Consider the following 21,518-nt stretch of genomic DNA (forward strand, 5'->3'; position numbering starts at 1 on the left):
CAAGTTTTCTTTTTCAGTTTATATCCCTGTTGGAAATTTGGTAATTTGTTTTAAAGATACTTGTGTACTTGAACTGAATCATACATTTGTTATAAACATGTTATGACTAAGGAACGAAGATTGATAATACTATTAACATGTTTAAAAATCAGTTTCGGCCAGGTGTGGTGTTTTATGCCTGTAATCCTAGCACTCTGGGAGGCCGAGGTGGGAGGATTGCTTGAGGCCAGGAGTTTGATACCAGGCTGAGCAAGAGTGAGACCCCATCTCTACAAAAAATAGAAAAATTAACTGGGCATGGTGATGCAGGCCTATAGTCCCAGCTACTTGGGAGGCTGAAGCACAAGGATCACTTGAGCCCAGGAGTTTGAGGTTGCGGTGAGCTATGTTGATGCCACTGTTCTCTAGCCTGAGCAACAGAGTGAGACTCTGTCTCCAAAAATAAATAAATAAATAAAATAATCTGTTTTGTATTTCTTTTTATGGGCTGTTGGGAAAACATCATCCCTTGATGCATATGAGCACTGCTATTTTGTGAGATTTATTATTGCACCTAAAGTTACCACTGCTTTGCTTAAGTACTGGAATGTTTATCAAAATATGAAAATGCAGATCCTTGCTTAAGGGGTACGTTTAGTATGAAAATATGAAGAGTAGAGCAAGAAGCTTGCTAATATTTTAACTTAGATCATGGTGTTTAAGGGATTGTGAATTCTAAATTCTAATTCTTATTTTAAGTAGGGTATTTAAAATGATTACCAGTTTATCAAATCAAAACTCAGAAATGTAGACTATATTAAAATGGTGTGAAAAGAATGAGATATTAAACTATATAGTTATCAAAATATTTCTAAGTAGTTACCAAGATAAGATTTGAGTTTGATGTTATTACTTTGTCTTTGTTGACTATGTAGTGAGCTGCATTGGTGTTAAAAAGGTGGTGTCATAAGCCATTTGTGTCCAGTTACTGTTTTCATTTTATAATTTTTCTGTGAATTCGAAGGTAGAAAAAACTTCCTTGAGAAGGTAACATTTGCCAGCTTAACATCTCTGCATTTTAAAATTGAACCTTAAAACTTGATTTCTTCTTTTAACAAAATGAATCAAAACGAAACTTCTTTTGCTATAAACCAGTGCACTAATTCTTACATTTGTAAAGGTGTGTTGTAAAGAAGTTTACGTTTGCACTTAGTCAGACTTATATAAAGGAATTATGAGAGAAATGGATCATACTTTAAAGTACTTTAAAAATACAATATGTCACCTATGTAGAGTGCATCTGTGTGATAAACATTAAATATCTGAAACATAGCTAAGAAACATGAAGAAAGCAAAAGATGTCTGAGTCATCAAAATGAGTGTCACAGAGTTCATGGACAGGAGGTGGTAATAGTCTCTATTCGAGATAGTTTCTCAGAATCTGTTGACTATTAATTTGTACTTGGCACTACTAAATTTTTTAGTTTTTTTCTTTGTTCCCTAGTTGTCAACAGATTCCGCTTCTAGTGTGTTAGAGGCATAATCATAGCAAGAATTAACAGCTGACAGTGAGGGAGAAGACAGGAAAACCATAAAATGTGGATACAAATACTCAAAAATAACTTGAATCCAGTTGTATTTAAGTAGGATTCTGATTTAAATAGGGGCTGATACTTGGAAAAACTGTGATAAAAGTTTATTTCTCCCAAGTTTCTCTTTCTATTGACATTTTCAGAGTTCTTCTCTCTTCTTTCTCCTAAATGCTACCCCTTTCTCTTTCTTTGTCCTTTGTTCTTTCCAGCTTTGTTTTCATAAAAACTTGTTCCCAACAGATTGTAAATTGGAAAACTTGTGATAAAACAAATCATATTGTGGTTTAACTATATTTTGTTAATATGCCATTTTACTGCTTCTATCTTACTATTTTGATCTTGTCTTCCAGCACTTTAAAGTACTGCTTATGTAGCTTAAACTATTTGGAGATGTGGTGAAATGAATTACAGTCATGTGTCGCTTAACAACAGAGATATGTTCTAAGAAATGTGTCATTGGTGATTTTGTGGTTGTGCACACATCACAGAGGGTATTTACATAAAATTAGACAGTATAGCCTACTACACACCTAGCCTATTGGTATAGCCTGTTGCTCGTAGGCTACTCACCTGTTACTGTATTGAATACTGTAGGTAATTGTAATACAATGGCCAGTATTTGTGTATCTAAACATAGAAAAGATACAGTAAAATTACGGTGTCATTATCTTACGGGACCACCATCGTGTATGCTGTCCATTGTTGATGGAAACAAACTTATGCGACACATGACTGTATTTTTCAGTGTTTCCTAGCCAGAAATCTGAGTTTATCATTCAAGAAAAATGCTTAACTGAGAGTTGCTTGCAGTTATTTTCTTGATACGTCCAGATAGTATCCAGATAATGATTTGATTCTAAGTCAAAAACTAAATTCAATTTCCTAGCCAGCTTGCATGGACTACAGGCCTGCCTTAAACACCTAGTTGCTGAAAGAATAGGGAGAAATGACTTTGAAGATTAATTATTAGACTAGCAGTATAGATATCTGGAAAAAAATTCTTTTAAGGTATCCTATTGTGAATATACCATATTAAAATGCTTAAGTAAGATTATAAATAGCTCATGGGGACAAAAAAATAGCATATTTCAAAATCCAGGCAATGTGTCTTTTCATACTTCGTTATCTTAAAAATGAGTATTTTAAGTTCTAATATTTAAATTATCATCTTGCAGTATCCAGTATGAGAACTGAATATGAAGCTATACTGTTTACCAGCATTATGCAATCTGAAAGTGAACAATTAAGAATAGCACAAATGGGAAAGGATTTTAGAACAGACCTTACTAATTTTTTTAAACTCCTAGAAGTTTGGTTAGTAGTAAATATAAGCAGAAGGATCACCAGCCAGTGGGGTCCAGATGATTACTTACTAGATATACATGTAGCCAACACCCCACAAATCTGGGTTCCCTGCTAATAGCTGGCCTGCAGAACACTGCGTAGATCCTTTGCTAAAACTGTATTCCTATTCCCACCCTGAATTTAGATCACGAATTCTCCCTACGAAAAGAGCTGGGTCAGTGGAATGATTTCCAAGTCAATATAACTGATTAGCCTTCACAACCTTGCTGCATGTAATCCAGTTATCAAACTAGACGGAAGAGAATGGTTTCCTACCCAGGGGTGCCAACGATGGAATAGAAAGTACAGAGTAAGGTGAAAGGGGAATAGTGTCTTCTGCATTTGATCACAGATGAAAGGGAGAATGGGTTTAGTGTATTTCCCGCTTCTGACTCACTGAATTCACCACTGGATTATTGTCCAGCAAGTGTCAGGCTCTGACCACTGGGAGGAGTAAAGAAGGAGAGGGGTCAGGTGGAAGCTCACTAGTACTTTGAAGGGAGCAAAAGTTTTGACAGAAGCTCAATCCCTATGCTGAAGTCAGGAATGCTGGGAAAGGAGAGGACCTTCAACAAAAGCATGAATCTTTCAGTTTTGATTACAGTTTAAAAACAAATCTAAATATTTGTTTAGCATGGCTCAAGCTGTGATTTTTCACCTTTATTTCATCTGTGGGTGTTTATGTCTGACAGAAATGCAATCTCCTGTTATACAAGTGTGCTTAGTCATAAAGCAGATATATGTACCACTTTATTTCATAGTTATTTACTGTGACTTTGTGACAAATACTTTCAAATAATAAATAGATTAATATATGTATAGAAAATATAAAACTTCTAGCGTATGGAATCAGGTGGTGTGCGATTTGGTTTTTTTCAAAGGCTGATATTTTTGCCTAAAGGAAAATAACATTTTGAGGCTATCACTCTTTCTCTTTTTTTATAAAAAGGATGATATTAAGAAGAAATATAGAAACAATAAGGTAGGTACTTAATCTTCAAAGTGCTTGATAAATGCATAGAAAAAAATAGTTACTATATTTACTTATTGCAGATTGAAAACAGATTGGAAAAAGGTCAGGTTTAACTTCATACTTATTTGGCAGTTATGAAGAACCCTGTGATTACTTCTGCATTGTACTCTTAATACAGTTCTACTTAAGGAAGTTTGGTTTAGGTGACAGATTCTTATGACTGATTAAAGATTAAAGTTAAGGGATTAGAATTGTAATATTTATTTTAAAAAATTAACTTAGAGATAGAGGGAGGGAATGAGAAACAGGGAATGAGAGGGAGGGAGGAAAGGGAAGGGAAAGAAGGAGAGAGGAAAGGGAAGAGGGGAAGGAAGGAAAGGGAGAGAGGGAGGGAAGGAAAGGGAGTGGAGAAAAGAAAGAGCTCTCTCTCATACAGAGTAATGAAGTGTTGGCAAAAAAGATTTCAGTAGATCTAAGTAGTGATGGTGAGCAAAGTAATATGACTAATGCTTTCCAATAATATAAATTATAAATGATATAATTTATAATAAAATTATAAATGATATAACTGTAACCTAAAAATAAGCCTAAGCATTCACTGAGGCTTCTTTATAATTCACTAAGTGGAGTTATGTAGATAAAAATAAATGTTTGGCAACAGAGCAGTAGGAAGTCCTGGGATCAGTTGGTATTTATTAAACAGATATTTTTAATTGACAAAATTCACCACTTTTGAAATAGAAACATAGAGGAATCAAGCAATATAGTAATGTATATCTTTTGAACAGCTTTTTGCTTTAGAAGAAGGAATTCCAGAAAAAAATTATTTTCCAATTTAAGACATTTCTTGGAATTAGGACCACCTTTAAAGAAATATCTTCAGAATTTGAGACTCTATCCTGTTATCATTGCACAGAATAACTTCTTCAACCCCTCCTGCATTTATAGAATGTATGTACAATAAAATTTGAACCTAAATGAAAGAGAAGCCACAGAGTTTTCAGTTTTACCAACTGGGTGTATTATATGTAAATACACGGGACAACAGTTTTTCCTAGATCATTATTTGGCTTTTCATTAATTCCTTTTCTGGTTTTTCAAAAACATCGTGGGATATGAAGTGATCCCATGAAAACTTTGCATGCATGCACATTGGACCAAAATCGAATCATTGTGGTTGATTTAAAAAACAATGTCTTCTTCATATCACTGAGTTATATGAGGGTGACTGGGTGCAGGGACCTCTTTTAATGAAACTTATGGTATAGAGGGAAAGAACAAATACATCTTCTCTGTGGGCAAGCAAGCTGTCAGAAAAAGTGGAAGGTGCTGAGCTACTCATTTCTAGTTTCTCCTTGCATACTCATAATCAGATAAGTCATATCACTTCCCCAGGAGAAATGAGGGACTAGAGAGGCAAGACAGTAGTGCTAGTGGTACTTCCTCCATATGTAAAGAAACATGAGATGCAGAGAAGAGTCCTCTCTTCCCCTCCCTTAACATTTATATTAAAATCTTTGTTTTGTAATTCTAGCTATAATGACAGTAATGTAAAAAAATAACTTTCCTAACAGTTTTTATTCCTGGTATCAAAGGTAATTTCATGACTTAAGGCACATATAGATGCCACAGAACTTGGTGGTTTGCTGTAGAATTGTAGACCTTGGAAAGGATTTTTAGAAACATTAAAGATCAAAATCCTTCGGTGAAGAAATAGAATGATTAGTATATAAGGTCACAGAATTGATTAATAGTAGTGCTGTGCTGGAACTGTATAATATGCTGATCTCTTAAATCTCAATTCTGGACGACTTCTCGGGCCCCTCTCTTGGGACCCACGAACCTCGCCCAGGCCCCTCTCTTGGGACCCATTACCCTTGCCTGGGGAGCGCTCCAATAAAGCCTCGTTGCTTACCTTTTATTTAAATAAATAAAAAAAAAGAATCAGTTCTGTTCTTTTGAGTAGAAAGGTACACTGACTAAACTATTTTAGGTTGAGTATAAAAATGACCAATAGCAAGTAGGAACCATGTTAGAACTGAAAAAGAGAGGCCACAGAGCATTGCTGTATACATCTAATTAACATTCAATATTAAATTTAATGATTATTAAGAATTACTATGTCCCAAACATTATCCTAGGCACTGTAGATAGAGTGTCAAGCAAAACAGCCATAGCTACATCATATGTATAGATTACTGGTTAATGTGAGAAAAAAAATTTTGTTGGCTATATTATATGAAAATATAAAAGGGACAGCAGTTTTTGTGTGTTTTTTTATTATTTTTCTGTGACTGGACAGCACCAAGAAATAGCCGTGTCCCCTTCCTAAACTTGTGCTTGCATTTTCAAAAATGGGGGGAAAAAAGACATCTTATGTATAATAGGTTTAAGTTGGTAGCTTCTGTGACATCATCAAAGGGAAAGACCCCATTGCTAGCGGTATTTCTCTGGTGTCTCCTTGTCCGAATTTCTGCCATTATAATTTTGTTCAGAGTAAAGATTTGTACAACTGTAGCCTAGCTTTATTTGTTAACAGGCAAGCTTTCAGAATCCCTTGCCCAGTAAAAGCTTATAGAGAAAACTTAGAACAACCATTATGAAATAGTGAAAGAGATTTCTGAAGAAAAAATAGCAGATTTGACATGCATAAGAAAACCAACAGAATACATAGAAATGTGTGTCCCATGAAGGAGGAGACTAATTGTTCTAGTTGAAGAGTGTCAGACTGAATGAAAGAGAGGTCTGTTTTGATGATCTTAAGGTAAGAAATACATAGTCACCTGGATTAGTTCGAAGTGTTAAATTTTTATCCTTAAAAGGTGATTTATATGGGATCGAATTTTTTACTATAGTTATAACATCCATTATGAAAGCTTGTATGAACTATACAAATTTTCTGTAATTTATGTTTTGGTGAATATGAACTAATCAATTACAGGGTTTATATCCTAACTTTTCTTGCATGTCACTGCCATTGAAACTTGCATGAAAAGTACTAACTGCCTTCTTTCTCTTCTCCCTGATTTGCTCCAAGGCTGCCAGACAGATCAAGGATAGGTATGGTATAAAACCTACATTATTATTTAAGTATCAATACTGAAGTCAGAAATGAAATTCAGGAATGGTTTTTTTATTAGAATCTTGGTTAAAATAAAAATTCTCCATGATCAAGTACAAAATGAAGACAATGTCCTCTGTATATCTTCTTGGAATACCTGTTATGTCAATAAGATTTTTTAAAAACATGGTTGTGGACAATTATGTACTTCAAAAGAATTTCATTTCTGGTATAATAATATAGTTAGCTTTAGTTTTAGAACAATTCTTAATTAGTTGAAATAATGGAGAGAAAACTATTTTGAATAATTTAAAAATATACCTGGACTGCATTTTTTGTTGTTCTTAAATTTATAAATGGATCTTACCTTCTGAGAAGTCACAACATTTTGAATAGTCCTCAGGAGCTAAAGCTCTCCTACTTCACTGCCCTCCTGTTTAACACCTTTGTATTCTCATTTCATTCTGTTCCTGGTGCCATCTCTTTCTATTTCTAATGCCACCGCTATCTAGTTAATATTCTATGGGAAGAGTAAATTAAAGAAAATTATTAAAGGTTTTGGCTTAAAAGGTCTTTCTTATTGGTAGAGCCAAAATTAAGAAAAGAAATTTAGAACTTGCTAAAGGAGTTGCTGGCAACATTTGGATCGTGTTAAAACAGAAGGAATGCTTTTGATCTGCCTGTCTTGTCACTGAGCATTGTCATTTAAAATTTTTCATCTGAGGATCATGAGATTCTCTGAAAGGCCTAGCTCATCAAAGTACCACTTTGAATCCTAGGTTCAATTATTCTTCATCAGATAATTCATAAAAATATTCATTATGGATTATGTGAAAACCAAGGTCTTACTGTTAATCTTGGCTAAAAATTTCTATTCTGGGTTTCTCTTTTATTTGACTAGAGGCAGTATTCTCATGATAGTCATAGTGTTCTTAGCACAAATAATAATTTTTATACTTTTTGTATATTTTATGCAAAGCAGTAAAGCCATGGATCATTCTTATAAATCCTGGATGTAGAAAGATTATGAGAGTTTGAAGGTGAAAAATATTGGCTGTGTGAGGAATGGATGCGAGATAGATCAGTTTTTTGGATATGGTAGATTTGGGTTGTAAGAGGCTGGAATTTGCTACAAGTGGTACATCTTCCACCCTGGCTAGATTATACTTCCTGTTTCCTAGATTCTACTACATCCTGCTCTGGTTCCTGATTTTCTAGATTAGAAGTCACTGTCTAATCAGGCTTTGGGTTGTCCAGAGACCTTGTGAGAGACCTTGCAAAATCTCTCCCTCCTTTCAAGATTCTATATGGCCCTATGCTTCCCAGGATCCTGTCTTACCCTGACTTCTTTCTCTTTGTCCAGATTTGTTTGTTAGAATTTAATTTTAGGACCAGCTTTCATGGCTGTATTCTTCACTGAAGTTTTACTTCTTTGTCTCCTCTTCTAAACCAGTCTCTTGACTTAATTTCATCAGTATCCAGGTGATCTCAGGAATTAGGATTTGGGCAAACTCCATTTTTTTTGTTTGTTTTTTTGTTCAAAGCCTACACTTGATTTTTGGCTTCCCATAACATTTTTACTTTCTGCTTGAGGAACATTTCTGGCTCTAGGCTTAATTTTTTTAACTCGATTTTTAGCTTCATAATGTCTAAGTTTCTCTGATACAGTTTTTAGGTATTCCCAAAAAGTGAGCTGCTAGGATTTCATCATTGTCATTTATAATATAAAAATAATTTAAACATGTAATCATAATAAAATAATTATTTTCACCAAGCAAAGAAAGGATTATTCTCTTATATTAACGTAAGGGCAGAGATGGATTTTAAAGGAGCGTATGTAACATATCTGAGCAGGGAATCAAATATAAAAAATGAAAGTACCTATGAAAACTCAGTATTTATCATTTGCTATGATAGAAGTTATATAGAGAAGCAGGAGTGAGAAGGAAAACTAAGGACAGAAATGAGAAGATAATATCATATCTCTAGAACTTTGCAAATCACTAATGTATATTTCTGGGCACTTAGTAATATTGGAAGATGGTAAGTTGAGGTATATTGTGGGAGTTATTGGTTTTAAAAGTGAGGGGCCATGAAGGAGAGCATCCAGTTAATTAGGTAGTTTGAGGAAATTAAAAGTGTTTCTATGCTTTGCCATTATTTTCTCTTTTTAAAAATAAAACTAGGAGGGAGGGACCCTTGAATTCAGCTGTACTATTAGAAGTAAACCAAGAAAGTCAAAGTGAATTAAAACATACCTAACCACATGGATCTTGTAGTGTAGAGAATGATCCATGAATTTTAGATTTTTAGTTTGGGCTTTAAGGAATAGTTGTCTAAATATATTCAGTTTAAGAATAAAAGTTCAGTCTTTTAAGGTCGAGTGAGGTGGCTCACACCTATAATCCTAGTACTTTGGGAGGCCAAGGTGGCAGGATTGCTTGAGGCCAGGAGTTCAAGACCAGCCTGAGCAACACAGCGAGACCCCATCTCTACAAAAATAAAAGAATTAGCCAGGTGTGGCAGCACTCACCAGTAGTCTCAGCTACTGTGGAGGTTGAGGCAGGGGGATCGCTTGAGCCCAGGAGTTCCAGGCTGCAGTGAACTGTGATGACACCCACTGAACTCTAGCCTGGGTGACAGAGCAAGAACCTGTCTCCAAAAAAGAAAGTTCAGTCTTTTGAAACATTCTAGCATTGTTGTATATCTAGACTGTTTCATGGAAAGTTAGAGTTGCATTGACTAGAAAATAAGGGTGACTATTCTTGTTTTATAGGCTTTAAGCCTTTCTTTTTTTTTTTTTTTTTTTTTGTTGAGACAGAGTCTCACTTTGTTGCCCAGGCTAGAGTGAGTGCCGTGGCAGTCAGCTTAGCTCACAGCAACCTCAGACTCCTCGGCTTAAGCGATCCTACTGCCTCAGCCTCCCGAGTAGCTGGGACTACAGGCATGCGCCACTATGCCCGGCTAATTTTTTCTATATAGATTTTTAGTTGTCCGTATAATGTCTTTCTATTTTTAGTAGAGACGGGGTCTCGCTCTTGCTCAGGTTGGTCTCGAACTCCTGACCTCGAGCGATCCACCCGCCTTGGCCTCCCAGAGTGCTAGGATTACAGGCGTGAGCCACCGCGCCCGGCCTATTAAGCCTTTCTAATGCACTTTTGGGAACATTTTTTTTCTTTGAGGACATAGTGATTAAATCGAGTTTTACAGATTTTATGGGTTTTCAGATGTAAAATTCTCTAACCTGCTTGCACATATTTTTTTCTCAACATTTCTCAGTAAACATTTAAGTAGTTGGTCAGGTTTAGAAAAACCAAGTAGGTTCAAACCAATTCACTGATTCAGTGAGCATTTATTAAGTACCTATCTGAATATAGCTGTTTCAGAAGACTTCAAATCAAAAGATACGTGGAGCTTTAAAAAACAACATATGTAAGACTTAATATTTGTTTCTAACTTCTTATTGATATAATTTGAAATTTATTATTTGAAAACCAATAGCTTAATGTAATGAGTGTGAAATACTCAGCATTATACCTGGCATGTAGTATGTGTTTAGTCAGTGTGTGTTCCCTTCCCCATAAATTGTATTTCATTACAGCACTTGCTTTTTGATAAATAGATCAATGGATGTTTACTCATTGATAACTATTAAATGAAGTGATTACTTTCATAGTTTTAAAATGTAGCAAAATAGTTGAATACAGCAACAGTTTGACATATTTCATCCCATGTAAGCGAATACAAGTTTGACATCTTTCATATCATTGATCTCTAGGATAGATTTGGCAGATCTGATTGACTAGGTCTGGTATTCCCTTTGTCCCACCAGCTCTATTTACTTTCTCTCCCAAATTAGCTACCAGGAGGACATTGTTCACGCATAGTACATCTGTATTATTCTTTGACCAAAAATAGTAAGGGACTTACTTTGTGATACCTGCGGAAATTTACAGTACTATGAAAACTTGAAATTTGGGATAAAATTACAAATTTATAGAGTAAGAGAGTTTCTTTTAATCTCCACTTTTAATTGACAACAGTTTCCCTATAAGTGAGGTCTGGTTTGGCTTCATTTTTTGTGTGTGTGTTTCACTCCACATTTCATCCAATAAATGTTTGTTTAACTCCTGTTATTTCCATGGCATATAGTGTCACAAGGCTATTTCTTGTATTGTGCTTCTGTGTAGCAGATGTTGATCATAGTGACACCTACCAGTATGGTATTCACTAATTGTGATTTCCCTTCTCTTCTTTCTCATCCATGGCCTATCTTTAGCAGCTACCAAGCTATACAGTATTAGGTCAGTCACCTCTACTCTTATCTGAGGGTGAATGGGGTAGCTCTGACTACTAGGGAGAAAGTTTGAATTAGGGTGTATTTAAGTTCATTATTTGGCATGTGAAAAGGAGTGAGGCTGGCATCAGGAAGTCAAGTGAGATTGAATGTGCAGAGGTTTAGGTGAATATTTGGTCTGTTAAAGATTAAATTGGATGTTTGTTTCTTGTGATATTTGCATATGTACAATTTTATAAAACTGGCTGGAGGAAAGTTGCTAAGAAGTCTTAAAGGTCTTTAAATTAAAAGGCATTTTTCAGGTTTTTAGTTAATTTTTAAAAGACTCTAAGAGCAAATTTCTGTTTGACTTTTTACCTTTGTCATAGTCTCTGAAATCATTAGGGTGATATAATTTCTTCCTTTTCATTTTATAAATTAAATAATGATCTGATACTTTCTATTCTTTTATTTTAAAAAGTATGTTTGTGTTTACTGTAGAGTCACAATGGCTTCAGCCTTTCGCCTTTCTTTGAAACCAAAGGTCAGTGACAACATGACTCACTTAATGGTGGATTTCTCTCAGGAAAGACAGATGCTGCAAACTTTGAAGTTTTTGCCAGGTAAATACAGGTATTACATGTAAAGTTTTATATAAAAACTTTTTTTTCTGCAATGAACATTGATATGTAAATATTAAGGAAGTATAGTATGATTTTTTTCCTTCATTCAGTTAAGGAATAATCAAATTTGCTAGTTTTTATTTTTAGAGATTTTTATGGTAGTAAAAATTCCATTTAGGAATTCCATTAAGGGTTATCTTTCATTGCTAGCTTTGCAGAGGGAAGCAGCAGTATTGCATGATAGTGACCAAGCCTGGGATTGAGGCCAGGCTTCTTAGGTTTGAATCCTGCTACTTACTTGCTATGTAATCTTGAACAAGTTACTTAACTTGCCTCATTTTCTACATCTTTAACGTGTCATATTATTTTTCTAGGGTTTTTATAAGCGTTAAGTGAAATGATACCTCTAAAGCACTTGTGGTAATACCTGGCACATAGTTAAAACTCAATGAATGTTAGCTGCCATCATTACTATTATTGTTGTGGTGGTTGTTAGCTCAGATGGAACTTTATTTGCAGTAATATGTTAACATTGGTTTATTGGAGTATTAGTATGAGGACAGTGCAGTAGCCAAAACCATTTGAGTCCTAAATTACTGCCCACATATGTGAAAGAGCCAGTTAGGGATCTGTCCTAGTCTGTTTTGTATTGCCATAAGAGAACACCTGAGACTGAATAATTTATAAAGAAAAGAGGTATATTTAGTCCCTGGCTCTGCAGGTTGGGAAGTTCAAGATTGAGCAGCAGCATTTGGTGGCTTCTGGTGAGGGCCTTGTGCTGTGTGAAAACACAGCAGAGGGGAACCGGGCATATGTGAAAAGGGCAAAACAAGAGAAGCAACCTTGCTTTATAACTTTTATCCGCTCTCATGGGAACTAATCTATTTCTGAGAGAACTAACACAGTCTTCTGAGAAAGACATTAATCCATCCTAATCCCTCTTAAAGATACCACCTTCCAACAGTGCCATTTTCGGGACCAAACCTCAACATGAGTATTGATGGGAACAAATCATATTCAAACCGTAGCAGAACCTTTTGGTTGGTATTTTATTTTTTTAGCATCAAGTAATGTTGATTTGATAGCTAAAACTATTTGGATGTGGTGATTTGGGAGGTCAAGGAATCTCTTGAAAGTGAAGTATTTTACTTACAACTACTTTTTTTTTTTTTGAGGTCAGCTGTTTTTGAATAAGGAGTGTTGATCATGTGAAACCATTCTTTTCTTCTCTGAATATACTGTCATACACTTTAAAATATAATTGGAAAGACAAGGTTAATAGTTATAGCACTAAACTGGAACCTAATAAGGGTAGCACAGTGAGGTATTAACTTGTATGATATAGATTAGAATTTCCAGAGCAGTTTATAGAAGGAAAAGATGAGAGAAAGAACTGGAGTTGTAGAGGAAGAAAGTATACTTGTTGGGTATCTGCCATACATTGGCCTTTTGGAATCACTATATTTTTATTTACAGGGCTCTACTTAAGTGTGAAACTGACATTGAAGGGGAAATAAACATTTTTTAAAGTTTTGTTTGGCATACCAGGTAATTTAAAATAGTTTGGTCATTTCAGTGTGACACTTAAAATTTCATTGACAAAAGGCTGGATTTTCTTTTATATTTGAAAATTTGAGGTGGTAGTATCAAAATTCCACTGATTACCAGTTAACCAAGGTTTTATGTTTCTAAATCAAGTTGGGAAGAACTGACGTCTTAAGAACATTGAGTATTCCTACCTATGAATATGGAATATCTCTCCATTAATTTAGTTCTTCTTTGATTTCTTTCATTAGAGTTTTGTTGTTTTCCTCACATAGATCTTGAACGTATGTTGTTAGATTTATACCTAAGTATTTCATTTTTGGGGTGCTAATGTAAATGGTGTTGTGTTTCAATTTCAAATTCCACTTGTTTGTTGCTGGTATGTAGGAAAGTGATTGAGTTTTGTATATTAATCTTGCAACTGTGCTGTAATCACTTATTAGTTCCAGGAGGTTTTTTTTGATTGTTGTTGATTCTTTTGGCTTTTCTTCATAGATGATCATGTCATCTGTGAACAAAGTTTTCTTTCTTTCTTCCCAATCTGAATACCTTTTATTTCCTTTTATTGTCTTACTGCATTAGCTAGGATTTCCAGTACCATGTTGAAAGAAGTGGTGAGAGGGGGCATACTTGCCTTGTTCCTGATCTTAGTGGGAAAGCTTTGAGTTTCTCACCATTAAGCATGATTTTAGTTACAGGGTATTCTTGTAGATATTCCTTATTAAGTTGAGTTGAGGAAGTTCCCTTCTATTCCTATTTTACTGGGAGTTTTTATTATGAATGAATGTTGGAATTTGTCAAATGCTTTTTATGCCTCTATTGATATGATCAAGATATTTTCTTTTTTAGCTTGTTGATGTGATGAGTTACATTAATCAGTTTTCAAATGTTGAACCAGCCTTGCATACTTCGAATAAATTCAACTTGATTAAGTGAATAATTCTTATTATACATTGTTGGATTTGATTTGTTAATATTTTGTTGAGGATATTTTTGCATCTGTGTTTATGAGAGATATTTGTCTATAGTTTTCTTTTCCTGTAATATCTTCTTATCAGTTTTGATTTTAGGGTAATGCTGGCCTCATAGAATGAGTTAGGAAGTGTTCCCTCTGCTGCTTTCTTCTGAAAGAGATTGTAGAGAATTGGTATAATTTCTTCCTTAAAAGTGAACACATCTGGGTTTGGTGCTTTTTGTTTTGGAAGATTATTAATTATTGAGTCAATTTCATTAATAGGTATAGGCCTATTCAGAATGTCTGTTTTTCATGTGTGAGTTTGGCAGATTGTGTGTTTCATAGAATTGGTTAATTTAGGTTTTCAAATTTGTGGATATAGAGTTGTTTATCATATTCCTTAATTACCTTTTTAATGTCCATGGGATGTGTGGTGATACCTCCTCTTTCATTTTTGATATTATTAATTTGTGTCCTCTCTCTTTTCTTAGTCTGGCTAGAGATTTACTGATTTTATTGATCTTTTCAAAGAACCAGCTTTTGGTTTCATGATTTTTCTCTATGGATCTCCTATTTTCAGTTTCATTGATTTCTGTTTTAATTTTTATTATTTCTTTTCTGCTTACTTTGGATTTAATTTGCTCTTTTTTAGTTTTCTAAGGTGGAAACTTAGATTATTGATTTTAGATATTTTTTTCTAATACAGTCATGCATTGCTTAACGATGGTGATACATTCTGAGAAATGTGTTGTTAGGTGATTTTGTCATTGTGATAACATTTTAGAGTATACTTACACAAATCTAGATGGTATAGCCTACTACACACCTAGGCTGTATGGTATGGCCTGTTGCTTCTAGGCTTCAAACATGTAATGGCATGTTACTATACCAAATACTGTAGGCATTTGTAACACAATAGTAAGTATCTGTGTATCTAAACATAGAAAAGCTACAATAAAAAGACAGTATTATAGACTGATAGAACCACTGTCATATATGCAGTCTGTTGTTGATTGAAACGTTATGCGGCGCATGATTGTATATGCATTCAGTGCTATAAATTTCCCTCTAAACACTGCTTTCATTGCATCCCACAAATTTTTGATAAGTGTTTTCATTTTCATTTAGCTCAAGATATTTTTAAATTTCTCTTGAGATTTCTTGTTTGACCATGTGTTATTTAGAAGTGAGTTGTTTAATCCCAGAGTATTTGGTGATTTTCCATTTATCCTATTATTGATTTCTATCTAATTTAATTCCATTGTGGTGTAAGAGCAGACATTGCATGAGTTCTACACTTCTTTAATCCATCGAGGTATGTTTTATGGCCCAGAATGTGGCCTGTCTTGGCAAAAGTTTCATAGGCGCTTAAGAAGAATGTATGTTCTGCTATGGTGGATGAGGCAGTCTATAGGTGTCAATTATATGCAGTTGATTGGTGGAGTTCTTGAGTTCACCTATGTCCTTATTGATTTTCTGCCTGCTGGATCTGTTTATTTCTGATAGAAAGATGTTGAAGTCTCTGACTATAATAGTGGATTTATCTGTTTCTCTTTGCAGTTCTATCAGTTTTTGCCTCATGTATTTTGATGCTCTGTTGTTAGGTGCATCAAAGGATTAAGGATTGTTATGTCTGTCTTGGAGAATTTGTCCCTTTGTCATTAAGTTATGCCCGTCTTTATCCTTGATAACTTTGCTTGCTCTGAAGTCTGCTTTGTCCAAAATTAATATAGCTTATCCCACTTTCTGTTTATTAGTGTTAGCATTGTATATCTTTTTGCATCCATTTACTTTAATGTATGAGTGTCTTTATATTTCAAGTGGGTTTCTTGTAAACATCTTTTGGTTGGCTCTTTTTATATCCACTCTTGACAATCTTTGTACTTTAATTGGTACATGTAGTTGATTCACCTTCAAAGTAATTACTAACATAGTTGGGTTAATATCTACCATATTTGTTACAATTTGCTATTTCTTACCCTTGTTCTTTGTTCATATTTTTGTCTTTCACTTTTTTTCTGCCTTTTGTGATTTTGAGTGTTTTATACGATTCCATTTTCCCTCCTTTCTTATCATATCAGTTATACTTTCTTAACTTTTTCGTGGTTGCTCTAGAGTTTATAGTATACATTTATAACCAATTCATGTCCACTTTCAAATAACACTAGACTGCTTGATGAGTAGTACATGTACCTTACAATAAAAAAATTAATTCCTCTTTCCCATCCCCTGTATCATTGCTGTTATTTCATTTGTACAGAAGCATATACACACAATCAAATAAATGATTGCCATTATTATTTTGAATGAACTGTTATCTGTTAGATAAGTCAAGAATAAGAAAAATAGGCTTTTGTTTTACTTTCACTTATTCCTTCTCCAGTGTTCTTCCTTTCTTTATGTAGATCTGAGTTTCTGACCTACATTATTTTCCTTTTCTCTAAAGAACTTTTTAAAAACAGGTCTGTGGCAACAGATTTTTCTCAGTTTTTATTTGAGAAATTTTTATTTCTCCTTCAGGTTAATTTCAAAAAGTATAGAATTGTAGGTCGATGGGTTCTTTTTCTCTCAACGCTGAAATATTTCACTCCACTCTCCTCTTGCTTGCATAGTTTCTGAGGGGAAGTCAGATGTAGTTTTTATCTTTGCTTCTCTTAGGTAAAGTGTTGTTTTTCCTCTGACTTCTTTCAAGTTTTTTCTTTGTCATTGATTTTCTGTGGTCTGAATATTGTATACCTAGATTTGGAGAGGTTTTTTAAATTGGCATTTCTTCTGCTTGTTGTTCTATGAGCACCCTAGATCTGTGGTTTGGTGTCTGACATTAATTTGGGAATTTCTCAGTCATTGTTGTTTCTCATATATCTTCTCTTCCTTTCTGTCTTTACTCCTTTTGTAATTATTCCACAGTTTTTGGATATTCTGTTCTGTTTTTTTTTTTTTCCAGTCCTTTTTCTCTTTGTGTTTAGTTTTCCAGGTTTCTATTGAGATACCCTCAAGCTCAGAGACTCTTTCCTCAACCATGTCCAGTCTGCTAAGTTCACCAAACCATTCTTCATTCCTATTACAGTGTTTCTGATCTTTAGCCTTTCTTTGCGGTTCCTTTTTAGGATTTCTATTTCTTTGTGTACATTGCCCATCTATTCTTTTACACTGTCTACTTTATCCATTAGAGTCCTAAGTATATTTTAGTTGTTTTTAATTCTTGGTCTGATAATTCCAATATCTCTGTCATATGAGAGTCTGATTCTTATGCTTGCTCTTCTCTTAAAACTGTGTTTTTTGCCTTTTAGTGTGCCTTGTAATTTTTTCTGCATAGCCAGACATAATATTAATATATTGAGTTAAAGAAACTGGTATAAATAGGCCTTATTAGTGGTAGCAAGGTATGCAGGAGGGGAAGCATCCTGTAGTAGTCTGAGTAGGGCTCAGTCTTTTTGTGAGCCTGTGCCTCTGTACTGTGAACCTCACTGGTGCTTCTCAGTCTATACCCCCAATTCTTGGCCCCTTAAATGGAACAGGTGGGTAGAGTGGGCCAGGTTTGGTATTTCCCTTCACCCAAATGGAGTAGCTGTCTGGAGTTGAGTTGTTTTCCTTTTCCTGGGTCAGTTAGGCTCTGATAAAAGCTCAATGGGTTAGGCTCTTGTTAAATAGTTTCTCTTGAGGGAAGAACAGAAGCTCTGGTGTATTTCATAATTGTTCCTTTTCACCTCCCTCTGCTGGAATTAAGAGGGGATTTTTCTCAGTTATTCATGGTGAGAACCTAGTGAGCTCCTGGAGGTAAAACTCACAAATGTATGGGGACCCTTCTATGACTGGGTTCCCCTGGAGTTTGACTCTTAGACATTGTGCTATGTACCTTAAATATGTATAATTTCAGTTAAAATTTTAAATAAAAATTTGGCCAAAGAATTATAATTCCAACCATTTCATTTTATTTCCCCTTCATTTCCAAATGAAATCGTTACATGAAGAAAACTTTCAGCTCAATAATCAGAAATGCGTTTCTAACAGCCACAACTGCCTAACTGTAAAATGGTCAATTTTAGGTAATAGTGACTGTTCCTATCACTAAAATAATTCAAGAAGAAGTTTGCTGATAACTTGTTAGCAGTGTTGTAAAGGGGAATTCATTCATCACAAGACGGACTTGACCAGTCCTTCTAAAACTTATAAAAATCAACTGTAGATTTCTGATTCCAGAGGCCTAGTATGGGATTTGATATAACAATTAAGGTGATTTTTGAACACATTAAAGGTTGAGGAGCACTGCCTTATTTATAAAAGCTCAGCAGTGTAACACAACAAAAGTGTTTATGCAGGATTTTGTTTTTGCTGTGAGAGGATCCCTCCAGAGTATCTAGTTTATGGTACTTGTATGAGTGGTTGTCGTTATCTTTTTGAAATTTTTGAAGTTTTTCTTCAGATTGTACCCAATCTGTCTCCCTGGCTTTCATGAATTCTTTAATATGACATTGTTGCTTATTTTAAGGTTCCCATCATTTCTACTTTTACATTTTTTTTTTCTTATTGGTCATACTTAGGTCCAAAAAATTATTTACCAAACATAGACTCTACATTCTAGGTTATTAAATTTGCCAGTAAGACAAATCCAGAACTTCTCAGAGACTCTGCCTTTAGGGTAGATGATGTGTTAGTTTTGTAGGCCATTCATTTCCTCCTGGCCAGATAGTTTAACTTTCATGTAATTAATTTTGTTGTTTTCATTCTTTTTCAGATAATTTTCTATGTGCTGCTGCTCTTAAATTTCATAAATTTCTGTATACTGATATATATGGTCTTAGCTTAGAATGCTTTTCATTAAGAATAGTAATGGTTATTGTCTCTAAGTCAAACTACTTGTGTTTGAATCCCTTTCCTTCTTTCAGGGTCTAGCTTTGTAATCTTAAACACATTACTCTGACATCTTTGAACCCCAGTAATAACAAAGATGATAATAATAGAAAGCTTATGGTGCTGCAAGGATTAAAGTGGAAAGCACTCAGTAAATGATATCTACTGCTCTTACTACTTTCCTATTTAAATTAGAAAGAAAACTTCATGTTTCATTGATGCCTGTGAAATTGTAGTTTTCACTTTATATTATCTCAAGTTCACTTTTTTACTCATACTTTAAAAATTTGCATGCTGATTTATAGCATTTGAGGTTTTAACTATTGTTTTCCACCCCTTTATCAGTTTTTTCATGTGAATCACTAATACAGTGATTTTTTTTTTTCTCTTCCCTCCAGTCCCCAAAGCTCCAGAGATAGATCCAGTAGAGTGTTTGGTGGCTGACAACTGTGTAACAGTAGCTTGGAGAATGCCAGAAGAGGATAATAAAATTGACCACTTTGTACTGGAATATAGGAAGACCAACTTTGATGGACTTCCACGTGTAAAGGATGAGCGATGCTGGGAGATAGCTGATAACATTAAGGGTACTGAATATACACTATCAGGTAAAATGACTGCATTTCAGGAATCACGTGCTCAGAAAATAAATGTAATTCTGAAAAATATCTTTAGTTATTTTAAAGGATAAAGTTATTAAGTTTCTTTAGCCAAGCTGACTTTTAAGATATTCATTATGAAAGTGAGTTTCTCTTAAAACATCAAGGAAACCTTTACCTTTGTTTTAATTACTTCTGGACATTTGCAACCTAATGAAGCAGAATGTATGTAAAACAAATATGAAGAGAACAAATATACTCTGAAATATTTTTTTCAGAATAACATTTAATTTTTACTTTGGTTTGAATAAAAAAGCTCTCAGTTTTTTACCCCAGTACCTCAGATACTGTAAATACTATTGCTTTTACTGTTTTAAGATTATCTTCATGTTAATACTTAAAGTAGAACTGTGACTTGGTATTAGAAACTTTGGTGTTGGCCTTTTGAAAGCCTTTAAAAAAGATGTCTCAGTTTATAGGGGACTTTAGATATTTGAAGTGGCTGAATATTGCCTTAGTTGTTCAATGCTTGTTATACATGAACAGTAACATTAGGAGCTGCCATTATTGAGCAATTACTATTTGTCAGGAGCTGGGCTCAAGTATGTTACATATAGTACATTTCATTTAATCAGTATAATATATCTCATTTAATCTTTATAATAATTATGAAGTTGGTTTTATCATATTTTACAGATAGAAAACTGAGGCTCAGTCAAGTTGTTGAAGGTCCCATAGCTAGTAATTTTTGGACTGAGATTTTAATCTAGACCTTACTTCAAAGATTTTATTAATTTCTATGTTTCACATCCTCTTTAAATTCATTTTCACAAAAGAAGGTACTATTTCATAAATATAAAATTATTTAGGGTGTGTACTTTCTGGAAATTGAATATGTTATTGTAATTTGTGGCATCTCTCCTGGAATGAAATTCTACTTTTAATGAAGCCTGAAAGGATACTTTTTTTTTTTTCCCCCTGAGACACGGTCTTGCTCTGTCACCCTGGCTAGAGTGCAGTGGCGTGATCATAGCTCACTTCAACCTCAAACTCTTGGGCTCAAGCGATTCTCCTGCTTCAGCCTCCCAAGTGGCTGGGACTACAGGCTGGCACCACCACACCTGTCTAATTTTGCTATTTTGTTGTAGAGACGGTCTGGCTCTTGCTCAGGCTGGTGAAAGGATACTTTTCATCACTGAGTTAAAATAAAAGTTGATAAACTATATGATTTACCTCTTTTGAATAAAATAATAGATAAATCATGATTCCTCTTATTTCAAGGATTATTACTCCTTTAACATAAATTCATACTCTTCCAGAATAAAGAAATACAGTACTTCCAAGGAGGAAAAAATATCTATTTGAAGGGCCATACTCATACTTTTGAGGATAGAGGACTTTACTTTTCATTTCTGAAAACCATTTTCATTTTTTCAGGCTTAAAATTTGATTCAAAGTATATGAATTTCAGAGTGCGAGCTTGTAACAAGGCTGTGGCTGGAGAGTATTCTGATCCAGTTACTCTAGAGACCAAAGGTAAGATCAATAGCTATTTATACAGCATAAAACAAAACTTAACATCTGAAGTTATTCAAGACTTTGTGACAGGAAGCATTTCATGTGTGATTGAATTCCTTCTCCACTTCCTCTAGCCCCCCACCTCTGGCTTTCTCAACTGTGAGAATTATAAGACCAAGAAAATAGGACTACAGTAGTGGTA

General features: G+C 34.4%; 1 protein-coding gene across 1 annotated transcript in view; it reads left to right on the top strand.

Moving 5' to 3' along the window:
• FSD1L (fibronectin type III and SPRY domain containing 1 like) overlaps positions 1-21,518 on the top strand; it is a 59,831-nt gene that overhangs the window by 18,470 nt on the left and 19,843 nt on the right. The window contains exons 6-9 of the mRNA XM_069472150.1: positions 6,926-6,948; positions 11,727-11,848; positions 19,598-19,807; positions 21,236-21,334. Of these exons, the coding sequence (XP_069328251.1) occupies positions 6,926-6,948; positions 11,727-11,848; positions 19,598-19,807; positions 21,236-21,334 (454 nt within the window). The remainder of the gene's footprint in view (positions 1-6,925; positions 6,949-11,726; positions 11,849-19,597; positions 19,808-21,235; positions 21,335-21,518) is intronic.

Source organism: Eulemur rufifrons, chromosome 7 (assembly GCF_041146395.1).
Source record: "Eulemur rufifrons isolate Redbay chromosome 7, OSU_ERuf_1, whole genome shotgun sequence".
NCBI classification, from domain to species: domain Eukaryota; kingdom Metazoa; phylum Chordata; class Mammalia; order Primates; family Lemuridae; genus Eulemur; species Eulemur rufifrons.